Raw genomic sequence first — 18452 nt, 5'->3', positions numbered from 1 at the left:
GGGAAGTGTATGGTCATGCACTTTGGCAGAAGAAATGTAAGACTTGACTATTTTCTAAGTGAAGAGAAAATATATTAAAAAAAACTGAGGTGTAAAAGGACTTTGGAGTCCTTGTGCAGGAGTCCCTAAATGTTAATTTGCAGATTGAGTCTGTGGTGAGGAAGGTAAATGTGATTTTAGGATTCATTTCCAGAAGACTAGAACATAAAAGCAAGAATGTAATGTTGAACTTTATAAAGCACTGGTCAGGCCTCATTTGGAGTATTGTCAGCAGGCTTGGGCCTTTTATCTTAGAAAGGATGAGCTGGAACTGGACAGAGTTCAAACGAGGTTCATGAAAATGATTCCAGGGTTGAATGGCTTGTCATATGAAGAGTGTTTGATGGCTCTGGGCCTGTATTCACTGGAATTCAGAAAGATGAGGGGTGATCTCATTGAAACCTATTGAATGGTGAAAAGCTTTGATAGAGTGGATATGGAGAGGATGTTTTCTCTGGTGGGAGAGTCTAAGACCAGAGGACACAATCTCCAAATGGGGAAGCAACCTTTTCGGAAGGAGATGTGGAGGAATTTCTTTAGCCAGAGAGTGGTGAACCTGTGGAATTCTTTGCCACAAGCTGATGTGGAGGCCAAGTCTTTATGTATATTTAAGGCAGGTTGATAGATTCTTGATTGGTCAGGGCATGAAGGGATATGGGGAGATGGCAGGAGATTTGGGCTGAAAGGAAAATTGGATCAGCTACAATGAAATGGTGGGGCAGACTCAATGGGCCAAATGGCCTAATCCTGCACCTATATCTTACTCTTATGGTCAGCAGTATAACTAAAATATTTTCAAATACATTTAGACAGGTACACAGATAGGAAATGTTTAGAGGGATATGGGACAAACACACGGAAATGGGACTTACTCAAGAAGACATCTTAGCACGGATGGATGAGTTGGGCCATGGGTTCAACATCTACCAAACCCCTTCATCTACCAATCATCCTCCTGAGGAATCTCACCCTAGAGTCTGTCTGTGCACTGTTGGTGTGATGTCAGTTCAGTGCCACAAAAACAGGCAGATTGGATAAAGGTGGCAGATTTCATTCTTAAATGTAAATTTGTGTTGGTGTGTCTGATGATGTGTCTCAGTCTGCTGGTGCGTCTGGGTATTTATTGTGTGTGTGTGTGTGTGTGTGTGTGTGTGGAACTAACAATATGCCATGCTGAGGCTCTGACTACAGTCTATCAATCGTCCTTGTGCATGTGTGTGAGGGAGATTTGCCAGGCTGGTGACATGATCTTCTCCCATTGTTCACCAAGTCTAGACTGACATCTACATCATTTATTATGATATTGTAATTCATTCTCTACTGTGCCTATTGCCTTGTTTATTAATTATTGTACTGCCCTGCACTGTTTTGCGCACTTTATGTAGTCCTGTAGTCTAGTGCAGTTTTTATATTTTTATGTTGGTTTTACGTAGTCTCATGTATCCTTGTGCTGTCTCCCATAGTCTAGTGTGGCTTTGTTTTGTTTCATGTAGCACCAGAGTCCTGGAGAAACGTTTCGTTTTTGCTGTGACTGTACCAGCAGTTTATAGCTGCAATGACAATACAAGCGACTTGAGTCGTCCTGACTTAACTCGATGGTGTCCGGTTCAGTCTGACGATGCTTCAATGTGGGGGTTTGATAACAACAGTGAGACTCGCGAGTCCAGCAGGGGGCAGAGCCGAGTCAATCAGACTGCAGTCACGGACAGGTTAGACACTGGGAGTGTGGCACGAAGGACTGGTGCATTTTTCTGACAATCAGGCTTTGGCTCAAAGGAACCTTCAGCTCCAAAGAGGCGTTGGCTCTGGGTAAGCTTCTGCTAAAGTTTCCTTTTTTCCTCTTACTGTACCTCATGTAGTAAATGTCTGTTGTGTGTTCTTCATGCCGGATGTTGGAGTCCTGGGAGACCCAGAGTCACCCAGTGAACACCATCTGTGTGAACACCATCCGCCTTTCAATGATGAATGATTGTTTTGTTTCTCCTCCTCAACCCCAGTTCCCAGCCTTCTCCCTGTAACCTTTGATGCCATGTCCATGAAATACACCCAACGACCTGGCCTCCACAGTTGCATGTGGCAACAAATTCCACAAATTCACCATCCTTGGGCGAAAGAAATTTCTCCGCATTTCTGTTTTGAAAGGGCGCCCCTCTTTCCTGAGGCTGTGCCCTCTTGTCTTAGAGTCTCTACTCTATCTAGGCCTTTCAACATTCGAGAAGCTTCAATGAGGTCCACCCTCAGCCTTCTGAATTCCAGCGAGTACAGACCCAGAGCGATCAAACGTTACTCATGTGATAACCCTTTCATTCCCGGAATCATTCATGTGAACCTCCTCTGGATCCTCTCCAATGGCAGCACATCTTTCCTAAGATGGGGAACCCAAAACTGTTCACAATACTCAAGGTGAGGCCTCACCAGTGCCTTAATATTCCTCAGCATCACATCCCTGCTCTTGTATTCTAGAACTTTTGAAATGAATGCTAACATGGCATTTGCCTTCCTCACCAGAGAATCAAACTGCAAGTTAACTTTGACGGTGTTCTGCACAAGGATTCCCAAGTCCTTGAGGATGTTAGGGATCACATCTGCTCTTACCCCATCCTCCTGCCACGCTACCAGGGATAGGGTTCCTCTGGTCCTCACCTGCCACCCCACCAGGGATAGGGTTCCTCTTGTCCTCACCTGCCACCCCACCAGGGATAGGGTTCCTCTTGTCCTCACCTGCCACCCCACCAGGGATAGGGTTCCTCTTGTCCTCACCTGCCACCCCACCAGGGACAGGGTCCCTCTTGTCCTCACCTGCCACCCCACCAGGGATAGGGTTCCTCTTGTCCTCACCTGCCACCCCACCAGGGATAGGGTTCCTCTTGTCCTCACCTGCCACCCCACCAGGGATAGGGTTCCTCTTGTCCTCACCTGCCACCCCACCAGGGATAGGGTTCCTCTTGTCCTCACCTGCCACCCCACCAGGGACAGGGTTCCTCTTGTCCTCACCTGCCACCCCACCAGGGATAGGGTTCCTCTTGTCCTCACCTGCCACCCCACCAGGGACAGGGTTCCTCTGGTCCTCACCTGTCACCCAACCAGGGACAGGGTTCCTCTTGTCCTCACCTGCCACCCCACCAGGGATAGGGGTCCTCTTGTCCTCACCTGCCACCCCACCAGGGATAGGGTTCCTCTGGTCCTCACCTGCCACCCCACCAGGGATAGGGTTCCTCTTTCCTCACCTGCCACCCCACCAGGGACAGGGTTCCTCTTGTCCTCACCTGTCACCCCACCAGGGACAGGGTTCCTCTGGTCCTCACCTACCACCCCACCAGGGATAGGGTTCCTCTTGTCCTCACCTGCCACCACACCAGGGATAGGGTTCCTCTTGTCCTCACCTGCCACCCCACCAGGGATAGGGTTCCTCTGGTCCTCACCTACCACCCCACCAGGGATAGGGTTCCTCTGGTCCTCACCTACCACCCCACCAGGGATAGGGTTCCTATGGTCCTCACCTACCACCCCACCAGCATCCACATCCAGCACATAATTCTCTGAAACTTCCGCCACTTCCAACGGGATCCCACCACCAAACACATCTTTCCCTCCCCCCACCACTTTCTGCTTTCCACAGGGATCACTCCCTACACGACTCCCTTGTCCATCTGTCCCTACCCACTGATCTCCCTCCTGGCACTAATTCTAGCAAGCAGAAAGGTGATTCAGCTTCCCCTATACCTCCTCCCTCACTACCATTCAGGGCCCCAAACAGTCCTTCCAGGTGAGGGGACAATTCACCTCTGAGTCTGTTAGGGTCATATGCTGTGTCTGGTGCTCCCAGTGTGGCCTCTTGTGTGTCAGTAATACCCAGCATAGATTGGGAGACTGCTTCGTCAAGCATCTATGCTCCGTCTGCTGGAAAATGCAGGATCTCCCAGTGGCCACCCATTTAAATTCCACTTCCCAGTCCCAAATGTCCATTCAGGGCCTCCTCCACCATCATGATCAGATCACACTTAGACTGGAGGAACAACACCTTAGCCTCCAACCTGATGGCATGAACATCGATCTCTCAAACTTCCAGTAATGTCTCCACCTCCCCCCCTTCAGCATTTCCCATCCCCTTTCCCTCTCCCATGTTATCTCCTCGCCCACCCATCTCCTCCCTCTGGTGCTCTCCCCTCCACTTTTTTCTTTCTTCCAAGGCTTTCTGTCTCTTTCACCAATCAACTTCCTAGCACTTTGCTTCATCCCTGTGTAAGGGGGCTCTTTTGTAACTGTGGATGTTAATCAAAGTGGCTTCTTTGTTTTGCTAAGGTAGGAATGCTTCTTTGTTATGATAAGTGCTTTCTCTCGCTGTTTGTTTGGGTTAAAATTACTGATAACGAGAATTGTATTCATTTGTTAACCAATTGGGATTAATATTATTCTCTCTCTTCTGAGTCTGTAAACTACTGTTGGCAGGCATTTGGGGAGTTGGCGCGAGGAGGTGAGGGGGTGATGCTGTAAGCTGGGTGACGGAACGGACCCCAAGCGGTGGTGGGGGGGTCCGAGGCCAGGATTTTCGGCGAAGAGAGGAGACGAAGACGGATGTGATGGGGGTGCTTGGTTGATCAATTCAGGTGGTCCTGAGCTGTGAGTCGAGGAGGTCTGAGGGGATCGAATGGTGGCCAGAAGACTTCGTTAATTGAGCTCCAGTGGTTGTGCACGAAGTGGTTTGGACTTTGATAAGTTTTGGCGCCATTTCTTTATTTTCTTTTCCTTCATAAATACTGTATTGTTATTAATCACAGCTCTAGTAAGATCTATAAAGTGTAATCACTTAATCGCATATGGTGTACTGTCTGTTATTTGGCGAGGCGGGGACATCACACAGCATCCACACCAGCTGATTACCCAGTTTGGTGGAGCCAAAGGCTGCTCCCCCTAGACAGAAGCGAGCTGAGCGAGCCTGAGGGTGCCACGTATCTCCTGGTGTTTCTCTCTCTCCTTTCCCCCACCTTCCAAATCTACTCCTCAGCTTTTTTCCTCCAGTCCTGCCGAAGGATTTCAGACCAAAATCCTCGAGGGGGACGAATATTCTCGTGGGCAGGTTTGTTAGAGCTGTTGGGAAGGGTTGAAACTAATTTGGCAGGAGGTGGGAACCAAAGTGAAGGGACAGGATAGGAAGTATGGTAACAAACCAAAGATAGCTTATAGTCAGACTGTCAGGAAGGGCGGGCAGGTGATGGGACATGGTCTCAGTCAACAGGGTGAGTATCAGTACTTCAGGAACACAGAATCAAAAAGGGTAGCAAATACAGTACTCAAAGTGTTATATCTCAATGCACAGAGGATAAGAGGTGGATGATCTAGTTGCACTATTACAGATTGTTGGGAATGATGTCATGGACATCACTAAATTGTGGCTGAAGGATGGTTGTAGTTGGGAGATGCACGTCCAAGGTTACATGTTGTATCGGAGGGACAGGAAGGTAGGCAGGGGTGGTGGCGTGGCTCTGCTGGTAAAGAATGACATAATTTCCAAGGTAAGGGCATGATCGGCACAGCTTTGTGGGCTGAAGGGCCTGTATTGTGCTGTAGATTTTCTATGTTTCTATGTTTCTAAATCAGTAGAAAGATGTAACATAGGATTGGAAGATGTTGAATCCTTGTGATTTGAGTCAAGAAGCTGGAAGGGTATATACAGGCCTCCCAATAGTAGCTGGGATGTGGACCATGGATTACAACAGAATCTGGAAAAGAGTGTCAAAAGGGTAATGTTATGACAGTTATGGGAGATTTCAACATGCAGGACAATTGGGAAAATCAGGTTGGAAATGGGTCTCAAGTAAGTGAGTTTGCTAAATGCCTGTGAGATGGCTTTTTAGAAGAGTTTGTCATTGAGCCTACGAGGGGATCAGCAATATTGGATTGGGTGTTTTGGAATGAACTGGGGACGATTAGGGTGTTTAAGGTAAAAGAACCCTTAGGAGGCAGTGATCACAAAATGATTGACTTCAACTTGAAATTTGATTGGGAGAAAGTAAAGTCTGACATAGCAGTAATACAGTAGAATAAGGGAATTTACAGTGATATGAAATGAGTTGCCAGAATACTTTGGAAGGAGATGCTGGCAGGGATGACAGCAGAGCAGCAATGGAGTGAGTTTCTGGGAAAATGAGAAGGTGCAGGATGGATGTATTCCAAAAGCAAAGAAATAATTAAATGGAAAAGTAGTACAAGGGAAGTCAAAGTTAATGTAAAAGCAAAGGAAAGGGCATACTGTAAAACAAAGCAAAATCTAGTGGGAAGAAAGGATTAAGAAGCTTTTAAAAACTACAGCGCACAACTAAAAGAATCATCAGGAGAAAAAAGATGAAATAGAGAATTTCAAGCTAGAAAACTTTATCAAAGTGGATAGTAAAAACTTTTTCAAGTATGTAAAAATGAAAGAGAGATTAGTGTGGATGTAGGATCGCTAGAAATTGAGGCCAGAGAAATAATAACGGAGGCCAGGTAGGTGGCAGATGAACTAAGTGAGTGCAGTTAATTTTACAAGGGAGAAGGTGCTCAAAAAGCTGAAAGCCCTAAAGATACATAAGTCACCCAGACCAGATGAACTGCAGACTCAGGGTCTGAAAGAGACAGTGGTACAGATTGTGGAGGCATTAGAAATGATCTTTCAAAAATCGTTGGAATCCGGCATGGTGCCAGACGACTGGAAAATTACAAATGTCAGTCCATTCTTTAAAAGAGGATGGCAGTAGAATGACAATTATGACCAGTTAGCCTGACCTCAGTGGTTGGGAAGATGTTGGAGTCAATTGTTAAGACTGAGCTTATGGAGTACTTGGTGACACAGGACAAGATAGGACAAAGTCAGCATGGTTTCCTTCAGAGAAAATTTTGCATGACAAACCCGTTGGAATTCCTTGATGAGATTACACATAGGATGGAGGAAGGGAATGTTGTATAAATGGACTTTCAGAAGGCCTTTGACAAGGTGCCACACGAGGCTGCTACCAAGTTAAGAGCCCAGGGTATTACAGGAAAGTTACTGACATGTTTAGGGAGTTGGCTGATTGGTAGGAGGCAGCGAATGGGAATAGAAGGATCTTTTCTGTTTGGCTGCCAGTGACTAGTGGTGTTCCACAGGGGTCGGTGTTGGGACCACTTCTTTTTATGCTGAGTATCAATGATTTAGGTGGTTTTGTTGCCAAGTTTGCAGATGATACGAAGATTGGTGGGGGTTCACGTGATGTCGTGCCATTGATCGGGCGCTTCCCTGAATAACTCCTACAAAAAGCTCTTTACAACCTGTTTATAAGGCTCTCATATAACCTTAATAAAAGGAATAGTTAAAAGGAAAACTCGTGGAAATCCTACTGGCGCTATCGCTGCTAGCCTTCCACTCCCAGGAGCGCCTGGAGCTGAGAGTCGCGGGGACAAGGGTGATGAGGCCTGCTCGTCAGATCGTTCCTCTGAGCCTGAGGACGGCGGCAGTGTGACGCGGCGACCTCGCGGCCCCGATTCATGAGTTGGACGGTGCAGTCTGAACTTTAACTGGTAGGATGGACAAATTCCAGAGTCTTTTAGACCTTATCATTCAAGGATCTAAGGAAATGAAGCAGACTTTGGAATCTTTATATTTACGAACCCAGGACTTAGAAAATAATACGAAGGATTTTGTGAATAGATTGTAAAGCCTGGAAAAAGAAAAAGATTCCTCTAGGACTGAGAAAGTAAAAATAATAGATAAACTATAGCAGAAGAAATAATATCAAAATACTAGGTTTAAAAGAGGGACTGGAAGGAAGAGATGCAGTAACTTTCTTTCAAGAATGGATCCCTAAAGTTCTGGGGAAAAAGCATTTTGACAAAGAATTCAATATAGAAAGAGCCCACAGGACTTTAATCCCCTGACCATTTCCAGAGCAAAGGCCATGCACTTATACAAGTATCAAGATAAACAAAAAGTATTATAAGCTGCAATAGAGGCCAGAGAGAGAAATGGCCTATTAGAGTTTGAGGGGGAAAGATATTTTACTTTCCAGATATTAGTGTGGCCTTGTTAAGAAAAAGGAAAGACTTCGACTTAACAAGGAGGTTATTAAAGAATAAAGGTCTTCAATATTCTTTATTATATCCACCAAAGCTGAGAATTGCTCTGTCGGATGAAGGGAGGAAATTTTTTACTAAACCCCAGGAGGCGATACACTTTATTCAAAAAATATCTGAGACATCATGATTCAGAATATTCTTCCGGAACAAGCCTAGAAAGATGTATCTTGGACAAAATATATGAAGAAAATTATTTGATTTTCTTTGTTAATATAGATTAATTTTAACAACATTATAATCTTGAACTTTGAATCTATATGATTATGGATAAAGACTATTATGATTTAAAATATTGATTATGGATGGTGTTTTTGAATTATACTACTTAGGAACTATATAGTTCATCTAATTTTGTTATAACTAGTATGAATAGCTTTGATTAGATAGATATCATCTTATGATATGTTGAATTTTTGGTATGCTGGATATGTATTAAGTTACAATATTTAGGGTTATATTTAATAAGTTTTTTTGAATTCTCTTCTTTATTTGGATATATTGCTATATTAATGATATTTTCAATATTATAGATTATGTTAGATATTTACTAATAATGGGTGTAGAATATAATTTATTTTTACAGATGTTTAATTAAGGAGTTATTGGGGGAGTGGATAATTTTTATCATTCTCTTTTTTAAAAAAAATTTTAAACTATGCTATATGTTAAAGAATATCCATCTCTAGTGTGATGTTTATCGGACCCCACAGTAAGAGGGGTTAAGGCACCGTGGACTTGGAGCGCCAGTTGGGAGGGTTTTTCTCCTTTCCTTTTTCTTTCTTTTTTTTTATTTTCTTTCCTCTTTGGTTTCCTTTCTATTTTCTATACTCTGTTGAGAATGGCACCAAATATCTCAGAGTCACTCAAAGAAGTGGGATTAATTTATACCTTTTTTGTGGGCAGGATTTTTCAACGAATAAAATCTGATAATTATTAATAGAGCAATTAAATTTTTGTCTTAATGTTAATGGGATAAATGGACCAATAAAAAGGAAAAAGGTCCTGGGATACCTTAAAAAAATCATATTGATGTTACCTTTCTTCAAGAAACTCATCTTACAGTGACAGAACATACCAAAGTAAAGAGAGGGTGGGGTGGTCAAGTAATAGCATCCTCCTTTAATTCCAAAGCCAGAGGAGTGGCAGTATTGATAGGGAGGAATTTACCAGTGAAGGTGGAGGGTACTATCATAGATCCAGCTGGGAGATTTGTTATGGTCAATTGTCAAATACATTCAGAGTCCTGGACACTTTTGAATTTATATGTCCCCAATTATGACGATGAGAAATTTATCCAAAATATTTTTTTGAAAGTGGCTCAAGGATATGAAAATATTTTAATTGGGGGGATTCAGTTTTTGTCTGGATCCAATTTTAGATAGATCAGTTAAAAAAGTTGTGAAGATCAAGGTAGCAAAAACCACCCTGGCCTTCACGAAGGACTTGAATATAGTAGATGGTTGGAGATGGCAGCATCCAAGGGAAAGAGATTACTCTTTCTATTCAAAACAATATGATTCCTACTCCAGAACTGACTTATTTCTAAGATCAGCTAAATTAGAAAGTAGAATCATTCAAACAGAATATGCCGCTAGACTACTCTCGGATCATCCACCTTTAATTTTAGCAATTGAAATGCCTGATAAACAAAAAACATTATATAATTATATTATTTTAATCCTTTGCTGTTGAAAAGACCAGAGTTTTGCAGTTTTATGAGAGCCCAAATAGAATTGTTCTGTGAGACGAACTCACCCTCTACCGCCAATAATTTCTTATTATGGGACACATTAAAAGCATACTTAAGAGGGCAGATAATTGGATATGTTACAGGTATAAAACATACATATGTACCAGAATTAAATGAATTGGAGAAAGAAATAACACAATTAGAAAAAGATTGTCAGAATTCAACAACTAAGGAAAATTATTAAAAAAATAATAAATTAAAATGAGTATAACACAAAACAAACCTATAGAATAGAAAAAATGATACTAAAATCAAAACAACAATATTATGAATTAGAGAACCCATAAAGTACTATCTTGGGAATTGAGGGTGGAAGAAACATCCAGAACAATAAATGCGATTCAAACAGGGGAAGGTAAAATTTCATATAAGCCAAAAGAAATAAATGATACTTTTAAGCAGTTCTATTTGGAACTCTATAAATCAGAATCAATGGGTGACTCCCTGAAAATTGATGATTTCTTGTCTAATTTACAACTTTCCAAATTGAGTCAACAAGATCAGGAAGAATTGATCTTTTCTAGGCTTGAAATTAGAAGAGCCCTAGGCTTATTACAGGCTAATAAATCACCGGGAGATGATGGTTTTCCCCCGAATTTTATAGAGAATTTAAGGATCAATTAATGCCCTTTTTGATGACGGTCCTGATCAGGCTGAGGAGACCCATACTCTACCAGAATCCTTTTACGTCAATTCTTAAGAAGGATAAGGATCCGCTAAAACCAGCATCTTAAAGGCCTATCTCACTTAAATGCGGACTATAAAATTATAGCAAAGGCATTGGCTAATAGATTAGCTCGATATCTGCCAAAATTGATTAAATCCGATCAAACAGGATTTATTAAAAATGGACAATTATCTGATAATATTGGCAGACAATTGACTATATTACATTTAGCTAAGACAAAGGTGGGCCCAACTGTAGCAGTGGCTTTATATGTTGAAAAGGCCTTTGATAGTCTTGAATGGGATTTTTTATTTAAAACAATGGAAAAATTTGGTCAAGGTCAAATATTCATAAATTGGATAAGAGCACTTTACCATCAGTCTAAGGCCAAAATAATTACAAACTGGTCAGATTTTACCAGTTTTCTCTCCACATAGATCTAGTAGACAAGGTTGCCCACTATCTCCAGCTCTGGTTGTTCTGGCAATACAGCCATTGGCTGAGGCTGTTAGACAGGATCCAGACATAAAGGGGTTTAAAGTGGCCCAGGAAGAATATAAAATTAATTTATTTGTTGATGACATTTTAGTATATTTGGCTGACCCGGTAAGACTTAGGGCCATGCTACATAATTATGGTATAGTCCCGGGATATAAAATAAATTGGAATAAAAGGGAAATTTTACCTTTAGGTAGAGGAGACTATGCCCAATATCAACATGGCACTCAGTTTAGATGGGTTAAATTCAACATGAAATATCTGGGGATTAAGTTTAATCGTAATTTGGATGACTTTTATAAACTTAATTATCTCCCCTTGCTGCAGAATGTCAAGGAGGACTTACGTAGGTGGATAAACCTTCCCGTCACACTGATGGGCAGGGTAAACTGTATAAAAATGAGGCTAATGCCAAGACTTCAGTATTTTTTTCAGTCTTTACCTATCCCATTACCCAAAATTTCTTTAAGATTCTCAATGGACATATTTGTCTATTTTTATGGTCGGGTAAAACATCTAAAGTCTCCATGGAAAAAATGACCTGGGACTATAAATTGGGAGGGTTAAAATTTAACAGATTTTAAAAAATATTATTTAGCTGCACAAGCACGATTTATTGCTTTTTTTTTGGTGAGACAGCTATTCCTTCTTGGGTTACAATTGGCTTACATATGGTAGGAGAAGAAATGGCAGTATATATAAATGGGACTCCAAATTAATTAAAAAGAAAACAAACAATCCCCTACTGAGACATGTAATTTATATCTGGGAAAAATTAAACAATTTATGGGTCTAAAAAAAGGAATATCCTCAAAGACGCCTCTATCTCAGAACAGATTAACACCCATGACTCTGGGTAGTAAATTTCTAGTCACCTGTTATCAACATGGTATCAGGCACATTGGAGGTTGTTATAATCAGCAGAAGCAATTTATGTCTCTTGAGGGATTTAAACATAAATGTAATTTACTAATAACACATTCTGCTGCTATCTCCAATTACGATCTTTTTTGAGGGTCTGTTTGGGTCCATCACTGGCCCTACCAAGGTGCTCAGACATGGAGATTCTAATTCGAAAGGGAAATACAACTAAATTTATTTCTGATATGCATTCTTTAATCCAGGATCAATGCCCAAAGCTTAGTATATACAGATCGAGGGAGATGGGAGTCGGATTTGGACATTGTAATTTGGGCATCTGGGCAGTGTTTCAGGTGTGGCATAGATGTTGGTACCTTTGTGCATTCCACCTGGCTGTGTACGAAACTGAAGTCTTTTTGGACAGATCTGGGGGAGGCACTGGGAAAGATTCTGGGGATGGATTTCTCTCTAGACCCAGAATTCATTCTTCTGGGGAACTTAGCAGTTTTGTAAGTTAACCTCCCCAGGAAAAAATCCAAATTTATTAAAATTGCTCTGTCAGTGGCCAGGAAATGCATAGCGGTAACATGGAAATCCAATTCCCTTGTACATATTGATCGTTAAGAAATGCAAAGTTGTATACACCCCTTGAGAAGATTACTTATACCCTTAGATATAAGGGTATACCCTTGTATACCCTTATACCCTAAGATTCCTAAGGATACACTATGTTCATTGAGATTTGGCAACCATATTTGGATTACTTAAATGCCCAGATTATTTAATCTATTTATTTTAATTTTTTTTTAATTAATATATCCCTTATTATAAGCTAGTTTCTTTAATTGTATTTTGAACTGACTGACAGCTGGATGCTGACTCTTCTTTTTCTTTATTTTCTCTTCTTTCTTTCTTCTTCTCTCCTTTCTTTCCTCTGTCTTTTATGTTCTTTTTCTCCCTCCTTTTCTCAGATGCAGGGAGATGGTGTTGGGATAGGGGTTCTTTTTTTCCCTTGGACTTATTAATACATTTGAACTAATTTTTCAATATGTATTAATTGTTGTATTAAATGAGTCATTGTATTCCTTCTTTAAAAAATTAAATAAAATATATAAGATTAGAGGAAGGAAAGGCAGTGTTGAGGAAATAGGTAGGCTGCAGATTGATTTAGACAGATGACGAGAATGGGCAAGAAAGGAGCAAATGAGATACAATATTGGAAAAAGCATGGTCATGCACTTTGGTGGTAGAAATAAATCTGCAAACTGTATTCCAGGTGGAGAGAAAATTCAAAAATCTGAGATGCAAGGGGACTTGGCAGTCCTTGTGCAGAACAACCTAAAGGTTAACTTGCAGGTTGAGTCAGTGGTGAGGAAGGAAAATGCAATGTTAGCATTTGATTCACGAGGTCTAGAATACAAGAGCAGGGATGTGTTGCTGAGGCTTTATAAGGCTCTGGTGAGGCTTCACCTTGAGTACTATGAACAGTTTTGGGCTCCTGATCTGAGAAAAGATGTGATGGCATTGGACACGGTTCAAAGGAGGTTCTAAGATGGGCCAAATAGACTAATTCTGTTCCTATGTCTTATTGTCTCTAGTTCCCCTTCAGCTCTATTAATACAGCCATATTTTGTGTCTAATTATATCAAGGAGGCAGAGTGAAGTTATTATGACTCCTAACCGCAACTCCTTTGCTTGCATCTTTGGAAACAGGTCTATTTCCATTTTTAGTATCTCTATTTTTCCCTTTCAGGGTTCTTTTGAAGACCCTGACCTGGAGTTACGCGCTGACTACGGTTCTTTGCGAGATGGGGCCCGCTCTCAGGGTTCCACAATCGGCTGCTATTTGGCATACTGAAGTCTCAGCCCACAATCTCGGCATGTTTTCATAAGCCTAGGATCCCAAGCGACTGGAGACGGGTGAATCTAGGGTCGATGTCATCACAGGAGACCCGTGTGTCGTTGGGGGAGTTGAAACATCTGCTGGGTTTCTGGGAACAGGGATCTTTGTGATCTCCAGGCACAGAGCTCAGAAAAGGCGACATAACAGACTTTTAATATCGTAATCTAGCAATTTGTTTGTTATCTCTTCTTATGGCTGGAAAAATGGAGTCACCTCTTTCTCCCTTATTAGGAGAGAGAGAGCCTGCAGTGTGTCGAACTATCGGGTGAACAATGTAGTCTTTGGGGTAACTGCAAGTCTGTGTCTTTGCTATCGCTAGCTCACACTTGAGTGCTGGTAGCGGGTGCGCTTTATTTTTGCCGGTGGGGGGAGTGGGATTGTTGCTCGCTGGTGCTTACGTGCAGGAGGGAATTTAGGGGTTCTAACATTTAACTGTCATTCATTCTTTGGGCACTCCTCTGTTTTTGTAGATGTTTGCGAAGAAAAAGCAGATCAGAATGTGTACTGTATACATTTCTCTGACAAAAAATTTGAACCATTGAAATTGTGTCTCATAAACAAGGACAAATGAAACTGTATGTTTTACCTTGTTTAATGCCGTCAAACATTTTTTCCGACACTATCCGCAAATAGGGGTGATAGAATTTTTCAGCCAGTAGGGCACCATCTGTCACAGACAATGTCTGGTCTTCCTCACTAATCCTGTAAATATCATACAGCTGGTTATAAACTGAGCATCAGTGATATGTGAACTATTTTACAAATCCATCCAGAGTTTCAGTAAAGACCATGTCCTACCTCCTCTTCCGATGAGCTTCCTCCTGAAATAAATAAAACACAGATCTCAACTGACTGAGACTGACTGTCGGCATCTGAACAGCAGGAATCTGAGACAAGTTATTACAAACTGTTGAAAATCCCCACTTACTCCCACTAACACACATGGTGAAGGAAACATAGAAAACCTACAGCAAAATACAGGCCCTTCAGCCCACAAAATTCTACTGAACATGTCCCTACCTTAGAAATTACTAGGGTTACCCATAGCTCTCTATTTTTCTAAGCTCCATGTATCTATCTAAAAGTCTCTTAAAAGACCCTATCGTATCCGCCTCCACCACCGTTGCCGGCAGCCCATTCCACGCACTCACCACGCTCTGCGTAAAAAACTTACCCCTGACATCTCCTCTGTACCTACTCCCAAGCACCTTAAACCTGTGCCACAAGCAGCCATTTCAGCCCTGGGAAAGATATTTCTGCTCGGGCAGAGACCAAAAGTCAAAGATGAAACATCAGTTGGCCATTAATAAATGCCACAAGAAACTAGTGAAGAGAACGTGGAACTCACTGCCACAGGAGTGGCTGAAGTGGAACAGCAGAGATTGACAATAGACAATAAATGCAGCAGTAGGCCATTCAGCCCTTCAAGCCAGCACCACCATTCTCTGTGATCATGGCCACTCTTCCACAATCAGTACCCCGTACCGGCCTTCTCCCCATATCCCTGGACTCTGCTATCTTTAATAGCTCTATCCAACTCTTCCTGGTAAGCATCCAGAGAATTGGTCTCCACTGCCTTCTGAGGCAGAGCATTCCACAGATCCACAACTCTCTGGGTGAAAAGGTTTTTCCTCAACTCCGTTCTAAATAGCCTACCCCTTATTCTTAAACTGTGGCCTATGGTTCTGGACTCCCCCCAACATTGGGAACATGTTTCCTGCCGCTAGCGTGTCCAATCCTTTAATAATAATTGAATTTAATGGGGAAGCTGCATAAACACATGAGGGACCATGGAGTTCGAGGCACTGTGGCTCTGTGTGGTGAATGTGTGGGAGGTTGCTTGTGAAGTAGGGAAATTGATAGGAGAAGAAGGGCTGAAAGACCTGTCTTTGATGGAAAATGGGATATAATCCAAAAAAAATATATCTGAAAAACAAAACAGATGGTACAAAATTCTCCAAAACAATGAACCTGAAACAAACCAGATATTGATGGTAAATCTGATGTGTGGATCACACTCTGGTAGTCAACCTCAGTTCCCACTGATCGGCAGACAGACCCTCACACCCACCACACCAGACACCCTCACAGCCTCTGACTGTAATAGGTTGTTACTCTGAGTATCAGGGGATATTATATTAGGAATCACCGAAATGACCCCCAGCTCAGTGCTCTGATCAGAGAAAATCATTCCCGAGAAGGTTGCAGACTGTCCTGTGATGTACAGATGTTGTGGGAGGCTCGTTTGGGACAATAACAACAGTCCTGAACAGTCACAATATCTGCTAGGTTTAAATCAGTTTAGAATTACAGTATTTGTAAATAACACACTGATTTAAAATGTATCATTTTGTGACTGTGCACTTTTAAAGAACCAAACTGAAATTTCTCACCATGAGGAATGTGATATTTTCTTGTTGACCCATCCGTGTCTGTAACTCAGAGATTTCCTCCTGAATAGAATTTAAATTCTCTTGAATCTCTCGAAGATTTTTCTCCATTGGATTCAGAATCCTCTCCTCCTCTTCCCTGAGATCTCGGAGTGCACGCTGCTCTTTCTCGGTGATAATCTGTCGCAGTTCATCAAACTGGGATGTGATCTGGGACTGAAAGCTTTGTGACTGTTCCTGTCGAATGAAAGGAGAGGCTGGTTTATTATCTGGCCCTGATGTATTTCCTTATGATATGGAAGGGTCTGTCCAGCCCACTATCATCCAAGAGGACCATAACCTTGCCGTTGGGTTTGGAGGCTTGTGTGCCTCAATGACCCAAAGAACTGTTGGCTGGAATGTGGGCTTTATGCTTTGACTCTTGGTGGGGTCACCCATGCCAAAAAGGTCAAAGGTTAGAGGCCAGAGTAAGAGTGGTCCACTGGTCCTCCAGGTTCATGGGTTCAGCTCAGGGCTAACAATACTGACTGGTAAAACAAAACTGTTACAGAAACAATGAAGAGTCTTTCTACATCTGAGTGCCATGTTATTCCCGAGTCTCCACTCAGGACCTGCCTGACTGACAGTAGTGAAAACTGAGAAGTAGCTACTGACATGTTGAATGAAGACATGAACACTGCCGGAGATGGACGACCTTCATTGCTGTCCCAAACTCCAGTGGCATAACAGGCAGTGAGTGAGTGGTTCCCAGATATTCAATCATATTTCCCTGAAACCCAGTCTTCCTCACTGACCCACCTGATTCACATACAATACCCCTTCACGGGGTTAATTACAGTAGCCAATTTACCGTTCGACCATGGAATGTTGGCTAAAGGAAGGTACTGGTTACGGAGCGAGCGTGCAAACTCCACACAGAGAGCACCAGAGGTTAGGATCGAACCCAGGTTACTGGAGCTGCGTCACTCTGCTATTCTGCATTAAGGGGAACAAAACTACACAACGATATTCGAAATTCTGCCCAGGAGCCTCACCCGAACTCCAGAAATCTTCTCTTTCTGTTGTTGCTCCATTTCCTGAAAGTCCGATTTCTTTTTTGTGAGAGAGTCCAGGGAAGATTTAACCCGATCCTGGGAATTAAAGAGTTAATGGATTAGACAAAAGGATGACACTTTTGGATTAGACAAAAAGACGATCGAAAGCGGGTTATTTTTACCTTGAAAACTTCAATGGCTTCTTTAATCGGCATGAAGCTGTGAGACTTGTGTTCCCGCGCATCTCTACAGATCTGGCAGATCAGTGTCTTGTCCGTCTCACAAAACAGCTTCAGTTCTTCCTCGTGTTCCTCGCAGTAACGTTTACTTTCCTTCCCTTTCGGATTCAGGTTTAGTTTTCGAGCTTTCTCAGACAGATTTGCTAAGGCCCGACTGGCCCTGAGGCTGCGGTCCGCAAACACTTCTCTACATTCCGGGCAGGAGTTTCTCTCCTCCCTTTCCCAACACCGTGTGATACAGCAGCGGCAGAAGTAGTGACCACACTCCAGTGACACCGGATCGGTGAAGAAATCCAGGCAGATGGGACAAATTGCCTCCTCGGTCCAACTCTCGACCTGTCCTTTCGAAGCCATGTTATCTCCCGGTACTTCCGGGTTCAGGATCCTTTCACTTTCGGGAGCTGCTGAACCCGGCAGTACCGGGAATATCCACTAGGGGCGCTGCAGACTCGGGAATGAACAACGTTGCTCCAAGTGTTCTCTGGGCAGGAATCGCGGCAATTTCCACGTCAGGGTGGGATCAGAAACACATTAGAGAGGTCTGAATATAAATGAACCCGGAGCGCGGAGCCTGGTTCAGTGTGAAGTACAACTGAAAGGGACAATTCCTGAAAAGCGAGACAGACTGTTGGCCTATTGTCCGACCCTGCTCCTGCCCCACTGAACTCGTGTCCTCATACATCGACTCCACTCTATCCCACTCGAGTCAGTCCCTTCCCCCCTACATCCGCGACACTTCTCATGCCCTCAACCTCCTCAGCAATTTTCAATTCCCTGGCACTGACCGCCTCATCTTCACCATGGATGTCCAGTTATAACTTCTATCCCCCATCAAGAAGGCCTTACAGCTCTCTGTTTCTTTCTCAATAAAAGAACAAACCAGTTCCCCTCCAGCTGGAAGGACTGGTGCTCATACTCAACAATTTTCCTTCCACTCCTCCACCTTCTCCAGACTCGAGGGCTATCCATGGGCATCTGCATGA

General features: G+C 42.7%; 1 protein-coding gene across 1 annotated transcript in view; it reads right to left on the bottom strand.

Moving 5' to 3' along the window:
• Positions 1–17849, bottom strand: part of LOC132394718 (zinc-binding protein A33-like) — a 31089-nt gene extending 13240 nt beyond the window's left edge. The window contains exons 1-5 of the mRNA XM_059971102.1: positions 17413–17849; positions 17231–17326; positions 16200–16433; positions 14605–14627; positions 14393–14508 (exon numbers count right to left, since the gene is read on the bottom strand). Coding sequence (XP_059827085.1) covers positions 14393–14508; positions 14605–14627; positions 16200–16433; positions 17231–17326; positions 17413–17823 — 880 coding nt within the window. The 5' untranslated portion in view covers positions 17824–17849. The remainder of the gene's footprint in view (positions 1–14392; positions 14509–14604; positions 14628–16199; positions 16434–17230; positions 17327–17412) is intronic.
• Positions 17850–18452: the final 603 nt, after the last annotated feature.

Source organism: Hypanus sabinus, chromosome 5, assembly GCF_030144855.1.
Source record: "Hypanus sabinus isolate sHypSab1 chromosome 5, sHypSab1.hap1, whole genome shotgun sequence".
NCBI lineage: Eukaryota > Metazoa > Chordata > Chondrichthyes > Myliobatiformes > Dasyatidae > Hypanus > Hypanus sabinus.
Note: the sequence above shows the minus strand (reverse complement) of the source record. Positions and strands in the feature narration are given on the sequence as shown.